The 11286-nt window shown below is 37.2% G+C and overlaps 1 protein-coding gene across 1 annotated transcript; it reads left to right on the forward strand.

The window, feature by feature from the left end:
- Positions 1–4456: 4456 nt before the first annotated feature.
- On the forward strand, positions 4457–6183 carry LOC133817881 (phenolic glucoside malonyltransferase 1-like). The gene has a single exon (XM_062250504.1). It carries the CDS (start codon positions 4597–4599, stop codon positions 6028–6030), a length of 1434 nt encoding a protein of 477 aa, XP_062106488.1. The 5' UTR covers positions 4457–4596; the 3' UTR covers positions 6031–6183.
- Positions 6184–11286: the final 5103 nt, after the last annotated feature.

Raw genomic sequence — 11286 nt, forward strand, 5'->3', positions numbered from 1 at the left:
ATGTGGGTAGAATTAGATATGCTTTTGGGTATTTTAGTTGAGTTTTGGAGCAGGTTTTAATGGGTTTTTGATGTTGATATTGAGTTGGAATGATTGTGTTGATTATCTGGGATTGTTAACTAAGTTTTGGGTGAATTGGCTTGAGGAAAAAGTAGAAAGATGATGAAGATTTCTGGGTTGGAGGTGAGGGCCGCGACCCTAGGATTGGCATGTCGCGGCACGTGTGCGCGCGCGGCCATGGGAGGCCGAGAAGTTTCATGCGCGCCGCAGTGCTTGGTGATGCGCGGCGCGGCCCGTGTGGGTGTCAGTGAGGTGCTAGCCTCTGTTTCGAGGGGTAAAGCGCCTGGGACGGCTTAGCCGTATGTGGTTAGCCTATTGATGGCTAGTTTATATATTTGGTGTATGTTTTTGCATATGTTATCTGTTATGTGTTTTCTTTCTGGGCTTCGGTTCACAGATGCTCTGTGGTGCAGGTAAGGGCAAGGAGAAAGCCAACCAGCCATGAGCGGGGCGAGCATGAGGCGGTGTGTACATGTTTGGCCAGCCTAGCTGCCACAGCCAGTGAATTTTGGGAGATATTTGTAAATAAACCTAGATTTTGTCGTTTAGTCGACTTGGTTCGATTTATATGCTGTAAATGTTTCTAAATTGTATTTTGGGATCCCAAGTGTTAAACTTTTATGATTTTCAATGAAATGAAGCTATTTCTAAGTTTTTCCTCTGTTTATGGCTTAATTACACTATTTGACTTAAAACCTCGATTAGCAAGTTGTAAGCACATTTTTAAACTCACTTAGTAACGACTCTAAGGAAGTAGGGCGTTACAGTACTAGACCTGATATATCATTTGCGGAAAGTAAACTTAGTAGATTTACAAGTAATCCAAGTGTGGATCACTGGAAGGCAATTAGAAGAGTCCTAGGTTATCTCAAGAAAACCAAAGAACTAAGCCTTCACTACTCCAAATTTCCTTCAATTTTAGAAGGATATACAGATGCAAGTTGGATATCCAATCTTGGGGACAACTTGTCCACAACTGGTTGGGTATTTACACTTGGTGGAGGTGCAATTTCTTGGGGTTCCAAGAATAAACCTGTATATCTCATTCCACTATGAAAGCAGAGTTCATAGCTCTAGCTGCTACTGGTAAAGAGGTCGAATGGTTAAGGGGTCTATTGATAGAGATTCCCCTAATCATAGAGAATGTATCTACTATATCGATACATTGTGATAGCCAAGCAACATTGGCTAGAGCATACAGTGGAGTGTATAATAGGAAGTCTAGACATATTAGTCTAAGACATGGATATGTAAGAGAATTGATTCAAAGAGGAGTCATCTTAATATCCTATGTGAGAACAAGTGAAAATCTGGCGGATCCTTTCACTAAGCCACTAACGAGGGATTTAGTGGCGGCATCATCTCGAGGGATGGGACTTAAACTCCCTAAAGAGATTCACGATTGATGGTAACCTATCTTAACACTAGTTATTCAACTAGTGTTAGGTTCAATAGGTAATAACAAGTCAATCAAGTGAATATTAGTTGTACTCAAAACAAGTCCCATCTGAGATATTGAGTACTTGTGTGTTACCAAGTGGAGGGTTAAAACCGAAAGGTTTTTTAAAAGAATTCAGTCTTGTAAAGACAAGTATTTTTGGTAACAAAATACTGTAAGAATTCTACCTATATGGACCTAGAGGTGGTGCCGCCTCTTATGAGAATTGGGAGTATTCTCAAGAACGTCCACGAATGGAAAGTGCACATGGCCATTAACGGTGCAAAGCGAGACATAAAGGTCTCAAGTGAACATCGCAAAGGTGTGTGTGTTATCACCGATTTGTTATCGTGAAAAGATGGTTCAATGCCTAGTGCAACCAAATTTTCAACAAAATTTGTGATAATTACACTATAGTAAAGTTCAAGTTGAAAAACACTTTGCTTTATGCACTAATGCAATGACTCCTATAAGAGAGAGTTCTTATTTAATCAAGTGGGGGATATGTTATATTTCAAAATATAATGATTGATTAAATAAGTGTTACAATAGATAACTATTTAATCTAGTGAGGGAATATTATATTATTTTATAATATAATGTAATGTAATATTATATTATATTATAATATAATATTTTAGATTAAATAAATGTGACAAAAGTGTCACATATTGTAACATATAATGGAGAGTTACAATATTAAGATATATGAGATATATCCAAATAATGTAACATATTTGGTGTTACAAATTTGTAACTTCCAAATATTACCTTTTATTGTGTAAATTTGTTGTTACACAATATTGAGATGAATTTCATAAAGCCATATGTGAAATGGTTGTTAGAGATATGATTTAAACCCCAATAATGTGTTTTGAGAGTTACAAAATCATTTGGGAGGATTTGGAACCGTTTGGAAAAATAGCACATCTTTTGTGCTAAAATTGGTTGGTGGCCGAGGCCACGGGCCAAAAACTGACAAATTTTTCAGTTTTTTCAATCTTTGTTGAACGGCTCAAAAAACTAAAATAACTCCCAAATCTCATTTTTAATTCCATATTAATCCAATTAAACATTGGTAACAACCATGGGGGTTGGTGGAATTTGAAATTCAAAGGGTGTCTCTAAACTCTATAAATAGGAGCCTATAGCTCACTTGTAAGACACAACATTTCTATCAATTAGAGCACTTCGCTAGAAACACCTTGAGGCTTGATAATTCCAGAAAGTTTTTCCAATATCTGTGAGAGATCCCTTAGTGCTTGAGTTAGGGGGAAATAAGCTTTTGGACAAAGGTTTCAAACCTTGTTCAAGTTGGTGATCCCCAACACTCTTCACTTTGGTTGTGTGAGTGAGAGTTTATTGTTTTTATTCTTGTTCTTATTTTCTTCCATTTTCTTTTCTGCTATTTCTTCTTGTTTTATTTACTTGTACCTTTTGTTTAAGAGTTGTAATCTTTTTATTTCCTTTTGTTCAAACACTTATAGTTTATTTGTATCTTTTGTAATAGAGTTGTATTTTCTATTTCTATCATCTTACATCTCATTCTCCTTCTATTTGTAATTTTCAGTTATAGAGTTGTAACTTTTTTTTAAATCAATCATTATTATTTGTAATATATTACATAGAGTTGTAATATTCTTACCCATATCCATTGAGGCAATATATATTTTCCTAACAAGAGATACCAACTCCAATTAACACTCACCATGAGAAGTTATTAGTTGATGTTGACAACAACATGGAGGTCTTTAGAGAAAAGACTTGTTTATATTTGTTTTACCACAACTTACAAATATAGTTGCCGTTTATTTATATATTTGTATCTTATTTTTTAATGTATGAAGAAAAATATGTCAACTTCATCTCATTAAATGAAATTGAATGACTTCGTCAAGTTCATCTTATTAGTGGAAGAAAACATTGTCACTTTTATCTTATTAATCTGTGTGAACCAGGTGTAAATTATGTGTGAATTAAGTGTGAATTACGTGCAGGTGTTAGACTTCGTGTGAATTAAGTGTGAAAGAGGTGTGATTTATGTATGATTGTGAACTAGTGTTTGAACCATGTGTGAACCAGGTGTGAATTATGTGCATGTGTGAATTAAGTGTGAATTAGGTGTGAACCATAAGTGAACTTGGTGTGAACTAGGGGTGATTTTGTAGTGAAACAAGTGTGAATTAGGTGTGAATCAATTGTGAATTAGGTGTGAACCAGGGGTGAACGTGGTGTGATATATGTGTGAATACGTGGATTAACTGTGAATTAGGTGTGAACTAGGTGTGAATTAGGTGTGGACCAATGGTGAATTAGATGTGAACCATATGTGAATTTGTTGTGAACTAGGGGTAAACCAGGTGTGAACTTGGTGTGAAACACGTGTGATCCAGATGTGAATTAGGGGTGAACTACGTGTGAACCACGGTCCTAATGTATGGTGATCAATGTGTGAACCATGTGTAAACAACGTGTGAGCCATGTGTGAATGACATATGAACTATGTGTGAACACAGTACCCTAAATCGCAAAATCAATCAAAAATTTGTCATCTCAACATAAAATTCTTTATTTTAACATATTTTTCAACTTGTAATAGTTCGAAAAATTCATATAAGCTATTACATAAGATACCCATAACCTAAAATTAAAAAGAGATACTCATTATCAAATCAAAAGTTTCAATCTTCTTCAATTTTGGGAGAATATTTTTTTTAATCTTCAATCTTCTTCAACTTTGGTGAGAAGACAAGGGCTGTGGTAGATAACGTCACTTTCCAAATTTTGGTAAGAAGAAAAATTGTAATGAGAGTAGATCTTTGAAATTCGGTGATTTAAGAGAGTATATGTCTTTGCTTTTTTTTTGTGAGAGTAGATCCTCTTGATGACACTACTTGGTAAGACAAATAAAATAGGGAAATACCTAATATTTATTAAGGGGTATTAATGTTTTTTTGAGTGCCTATAACGTTATTGATGTGACAAACATTAACGAAGGGACATACTTATAAATATAGAGTTAAGAAGGGTCCTTTCGTGGAGTTACCCTTCTCTGTTCCGTGTTTTCTTAAGTTTCACAGACATCAAAGTATTCGGCCATGGCATCATCACCCAACTTGCCCAAAACACTAGAAGTCTCCCATGTCGCTCCATTTACGGCCTCACCCGAAACCACCACCCACTTCAATCTCCCCTTAACCTTTTTCGATATGATTTGGTTCAAATTTTCTCCCTCCGAACGTCTTTTCTTCTATTCTCTCCCAGAAATTACTAAACACGCCTTCTTAGACTCTCTTCTCCCAAAGCTCAAACACTCCCTCTCTCTCACACTCCAGTACTTTCTACCACTAGCTGGAAAACTAACTTGGCCTCAAGATTCCCCCAAGCCAATCGTTCTTTACGCGCCAGGCGACGTCGTTTCGGTGTCCGTCGCCGAGTCCGATGCTGACTTTGACCTCTTAGCCTCAAACCATGCCTTCCAAGCCTCGGCAGTTCGTCCTCTCGTTCCCCTGTTACAAGTTTCTGAAACAGGAGCTTCGTTAATAGCTCTACAAATCACTGTTTTTCCGAATCACGGATTTTCTATTGGCGTCACTACTCATCACGCCGTTCTAGATGGGAAATCGGCAATTATGTTTATGAAGTCGTGGGCTTACTTATCCAAAGAGGATAAGCCATTGTTGCCGGAGCTCACACCCTTCTATGATCGGACTGTCATAAAAGACCCATCTGGGTTTGACATGAAGCTCTTGAATATTTGGTCGGGGAGTCCTGGTACTACCTCATCTGATTGCAGAAACAATCCAAAACTATTTGAATTCTTTCAGTTTCCAAGTTCGGGTGAATCCTCAGACTTATATCGAGCCACATTTGAGCTAAGTCGTTCTGATATGGATAAACTCCGGCAAAGGGTATCTACCAGTTGGGATAGTTCAACTCATATATCTCCAAAGCCAAAGCTCCATTTGTCTTCGTTTGCTCTTACGTATGCTTACGTCTTTAATTGCATTCTCAAAGCTACAGAGAGAGATGAAATTACAAAGAAAGTTCTTTTAGGGTTCGCGGTTGATTACCGGAATCGTTTTACACCACCAGTGCCTGAAAATTATTTCGGCAACTTCGTGGGAGGGAAGTTTAATTACGACGATATGAGGGAGACGTTGCTTGGTAGGAAAGAAGATTCGTTGACTGCTCTTGTGGTGAAGATCAGTGCTTTAATCGAAGAGATGGGCAAACAAAATGATCCAAAGAAAGAAGCAGAGAAAATTTTATTGAAACTTTGTTCAACGTCGACGTCTGAAAATTCTCGCTATATTGGAGTAGCTGGGTCGCCCAGGTTCGGCGAATACAGCATAGATTTTGGATGGGGCCGGCCAAAGAAGGTAGCTGTTTTATCCATAGAGAGTGGATCCATTTCAATGGTGGAGTCTAAAGATGGTAATGGCGGCATTGAGGTTGGTTTGGTTTTAAAGAAACATCAGATGGATCTTTTTACTTTTGTGTTCTTCACTGATCTCACCAATATTTCGTAAGTGTTTACTTTGGGTTATTTTTTTTATTTTACTTTAGCATAAAAGTTAAGAGTGCTAGAGCATATGGACAGATGTAATTTAATATCGGATGCTCTATTTAAACTAAAATATGTGAGAATTAATATCAAATCACATCAATCTTCATTTGCTGCATATGGACCATGTTTAACCAATCACATTTAGCCATCTCAATTCATTAGTTAACAGCTTTTACTCAACGTTACCCTTAAAAGACACTATGCATTCTTTTTCTTTTGAAAATGCCATTTTTACTTATCGATTACCCTTAATAGAATTAGAAACTATTCATTCTTTTTCTTTTACATGTATACCAATAAGTCTGAAAGACTCAACAAACCAATCCTCACAAATAATAAAATATTATAATAACTATAAGTGCATATAATATAAAAAGTTATATTTTTAGAATTGTTTTCTTAACTTTTTATTTTTGTTTCTTTTGTCAAAAAAAAAATCTTTTTATTTCCGTTTCTCTTTTTTCTTCAATAAAACTGTATAAATATATTATATATAATTAAAAAAATACTACTTCATAATTTAAGAATACATATATTATTGTAAATTAAAGGAATATTGACAGCTATAATAGTCAATTTTATTCAAAAGTTACACTTTAATACCCATTTTTTTTTTCTTGCGGTAATAATACATAAATCTATAATTTTGGTACAACCGTTAGTATTGACGCTGTTTTTCATCAACTTAGAAATGAAGAGCAATTAAACAAAAATACGAGAGGAAACAAACAATATAGATATGATTTTTTACGTAGTTCAACAGTTAAAATCTGCCTAGTCCACGAGGCTGTGTTATTCACTTTTTGGAATTCTCTCAAAGCTTTCTGGAAGCAATTATGCAGAGTCTTCCCAATACAAATTTCTCACCCCTTACAAATGAATTGTCCCACTCTATTTATAGAGTTGTTTACTGAATATCTCCCTACATATTTCAGGGAGTTATAATACAAATCAATTAAATCAATGCAAATAAACGCAAATGGTTATTATGTATGCATATAAATCCCGTGATATTTGAGATTTAATAACAGATTACATCTGATCCCTTAAACATAATAATTTTATAATAATAAACATGTTCACACACGACTTACGAGCTTGAACACTAGACTCATATGCCATCGAGACTGTTCACCCATCACGAGCTCAATATCCCGGTTCGCCTATGTTCTCCACAAATAATGTATTCGAGATCATCCTTTTCGAGCTTACAATCCTCGAGCTCGAACCGTCTTGTCTGATGGTAGGAAATAAATTAGGAGATTTATACAAGTGCTGAATCATTTGTCATTGTAGCTTCGAGCTTGACTTATAATATCGGAACACCTCCGAGACCATATAGTTTCCGAGCTCGTCAATTCCGATGTTGTCGTACTTACTGCTCAGTGAGACTGTTCTTGATATTTTTATTAAAGCCGATTATGACGAACATGCTTATTCCGAGCTTACACTTTACGAGCTTGACTACAATATCAAAATTTTCATTCTCGAAATTTGGGTGTAACAGTTAATACTCACCGTTAACAGTCTGTTAAGTATCAACGTGACACATTTTTGTTAGTCTAATTGGCGGCAATAATACCCAAATATTTTCAAAAGTTACACTTTAATATTATTTTTTTGTTGCGATAATACCTAAATCTACAGTTTTTGTACAATTGTTAATACTCATCATTAACTGCCTATTAAGTATCCACGTGGCACATATGAATTTTGGGATGATTTTAGATTAAATTATTTAAATTCTTTAAACATTATAAAAATCATTTTAAATTTTAAAAAATCTAAAAGATTATTAGAAACCAATTCATAAAATGAATTTTGGGATGATTGTAAGCTTCAATTTTAATTTTGGTTGTTTCGAATTTGTAAATTTAAGTTTTATTAATTAGATTCTAATAATCTTTTAGATTTTTTAAAATTTAAAATGATTTTTATAATACTTAAATAATTTAGGGATATTAGCAGCGATAATACTCAAATCATTTATAAAGTGTAATACATAAATTTACGAGTATAAAAATGTGTCACGTGGATACTTAATAGACAGTTAAATGTGAGTATTAACAGCTGCACCAAAATTGTAAATTTAGGTATTATTATTGTAAAAGAAAAAAAGATTTGAGTATCAATGTAACATCCCAAATTCCCTAATATGGCTCAGTGCCTAGATTAGGGGCCGGGAGGCAATAATTGTTCATATTATGTGTTAATATTGTATGAGTATGTTTGTAGTGCACCAAATTTTTTTTTTTAGTTATTCAAATTTTGTGTTTTATTTTATTTAATTGTTAAGTGTTGTGATTTATTTTTATTTAATTGTTAAGTGTGTGATTATTTTATTTAATTATTTGTTTATTTTATTTATTTGTTACAATTGTTTGGTAGAATTTTTGTGAATTTATTTGTTAAATGATATTTATTAATTTATTTTTAAAAAAATGTGATTATTTGAGTTATGGTTGAATGCACTAAGGTGCATGGTAGGTAGTGATGCACCCTAGTGATTTAGTGTGTGCAAGTGCATGGTAGCATAGTGCACATGTGTAGAATTTTCTACACACTTGTAGTATCCTTTATTTAGATTTATTGAATTAATTAAAAATAATAATAATAAAAAGAAAGGGAATGTAGGCTTGGATGTGTAAGGTGTTACACCCAGATTTCGAGACCATAAATTATGACCTCGAAAACTGGACTCGTCAAGTATGAGCTCAAAATATATGAAATACATTTTATGGTCCAGTTGTAAAACCTCCGAAGTAAAATGGCAATCTCGAAGACGTGTAGCCTTGGGATTCTTTCTAGGCTCGAAATGACATGACATCGGGATACATCCGTTATCGAGTGCCTTCGGATTGAGCAGCCCGAGCTTAGGAAGTGCAAGCTCGAGTGTGATAGCCTCGATAGTATTTATTTGCTCCGAGCAGGTCTTGGAGTAAGATGGCAAGTTCGTAACAAGTCCGTAAGTCTTGACGGTCACAATGCCGATCGCTAACCTCGAAGATCCGATAAGTCACCTGAGATAACCCGTTGTATGTGTGAACATATTTATTGTTGTAAAATCCCAATATTAAAGGGATATTATTTAGTTTGTTATCATTCTCGGGTCTTCAGGGGACGTTTCCTTGTATATAGAAGATATAACATTTAATGTCATTATTTAAATTGATATACAGAATATCTTCCCGAAATATGTGGGAACGAATCCTGTAACCTTCCATATAAATAGAGAAGGAATGACCACTTGTAGAGGAAGGATTTTTTGATATCTTGAGAGAAAACTCTGGGTAATTCATCCTTGAAGAATTTCCAGAAAACTATAAATCTTAATAACACAGACTCGTGGACTAGGCAGATTTAACTGCTGAACCACGTAAAAACCTTCTTGCTCCTCTTTACTATTTGTTCACACCGTAGTTTATATTGTTTAATTGCTCTGCGATTTAAGTTGATGAAATACGGCATCAACAGTTTGGTGCTTTCATTGAGAGCATTAAGCAATACGAATCTGGGTCTAGTCAGTAGAAGAAGCCTCTCTGAATCAACTATGGCCGCGAATGATCCTAATATTCCTAAAGAGGAAGTTAGCCATTCGAGGCGCCCTGGGAAACAGCCGATGATGAACTCGGACCCAGATGAGAGGAGTGGATCTTCTGACTCTCGAGGACCACCTGTACCACCGGCCCCCAGGGACGACGAGGACATGTATTATAACCCTGAATGATATGTCCCTATTGTGGAGCTTGAAAACCGTCAATTGCGAAAGCAATTGGTGGAGGCCAAGAAACGTAACGAGGAGCTGGCTAGATTGGCTGCTGAGGTGCAGGGTGCTCAGCCCCCACCTCCGCCTGAGGCCCAAGCTCCACCTCCATGAGATGTTCATGTTCCGCCCCGCAGGCCTCGTGGGTGACCTTGTAAAAACGCTGCCACACGGAGAACGAAGCAACCTCTGCTACCAGCAGAACAACCCGCTCCCTCGAGGCCCCAGAGAAACACCCGGGCTGGAGCTCGTGTCAACTCAACTGCTGAGTTACCATCCAAAACTGGGAATAACCGAGCCCCTGCAGCGGCTTGGACCTAGAATCCTCGTAACGCACAGAACGTTCCTGAACTAGCACAGGAAAACTCGGGACCTTCCAGGCCTCGAAATGGGTGGCAGCCACCATCACCCATAAGGCACCCACCGTCACCGATAAGATATCCCTCATCGCCTCGGAGAAACACGCAACCGACTCAGGGTGATAGGGAAAGGCGGGCTGGGCGGAAACATGGGAATGGGGAAACTGCTAGAGAACGTGGAGGTGCCCAGCCTACAAGAAGCCAAATGTCTCAGTCTCACACTATCGAGATGAGACAACCGGATAGGAACCCATCTCGAAACAACCACGCAGCAAGCCTTACCAGCGAAGGCTCAGAAGACACTAGATCAGTCAGTATGCATGATCGAAGACACAGAAATACTAGGAATCACAGGGACCACCCAGACTTACGGGAACACCTGAATCAGAATCGGGGTAATAGTAGCCCCTCGAACCTAGACCTGAGGGATCGCCTAAATGGACGCAAGGATCCCATGAAAAGGTGCGAACCTGGAATTGTGATCAACGATAACTTGTTTCAGGTAAGACCCCCCATGGATCTAGTCCAGGAGAGGATTGATCAACTGGAAAGAGCATTCAGGCTCTTACAGAATGAACGAGGTCGGGATCGGGATGAAGAATCTGACGAGGAACTCGAACCCTTTGCCCCCCATATTTCCAGCACTCTGTTTCCTCAAGGGTTTCAGATTCCTCATGTTCCACCATTTGATGGGAATTCCGATCTGTACAGTCACTTAAGTATGTTTAATACTATTATGAGAGCAAGTAATGTGGGCTACGAGCTCAGATGCATGCTGTTTCTAGCTTCGCTTACAAGGCCAACAAAAAACTAGTTCGAAAAATATAAGAGGCATTCAATTGCTTCTTGGGATCAGTTATCTAGAGATTTCAAGAAGAAATTTAGAGCCATGATCGAAATAAGGCCCGAGGCGTCTGCCTTGACCAATGTCCGGCAACAACTGTATGAAACGCTGAAGAGTTAGCTTACAAGGTTCAATCTGGAAGTCGCCCGAGCTCGTGATGTAGACGACAACGGCCATTTAATGGCTGTCCGAGCCGGGGTAATGCCAGGAAGCCCCCTCTGAGAAGATATGCAGAGGAAACCTGTGAGGTCC

Source organism: Humulus lupulus, chromosome 2 (genome assembly GCF_963169125.1).
Source record: "Humulus lupulus chromosome 2, drHumLupu1.1, whole genome shotgun sequence".
Classification (NCBI taxonomy): domain Eukaryota; kingdom Viridiplantae; phylum Streptophyta; class Magnoliopsida; order Rosales; family Cannabaceae; genus Humulus; species Humulus lupulus.

What these genes read in the sequence shown, in the direction of transcription:
- LOC133817881 (XM_062250504.1), top strand. Translation starts at nt 4,597, where the DNA reads ATGGCATCATCACCCAACTTGCCCAAAACACTAGAAGTCTCCCATGTC.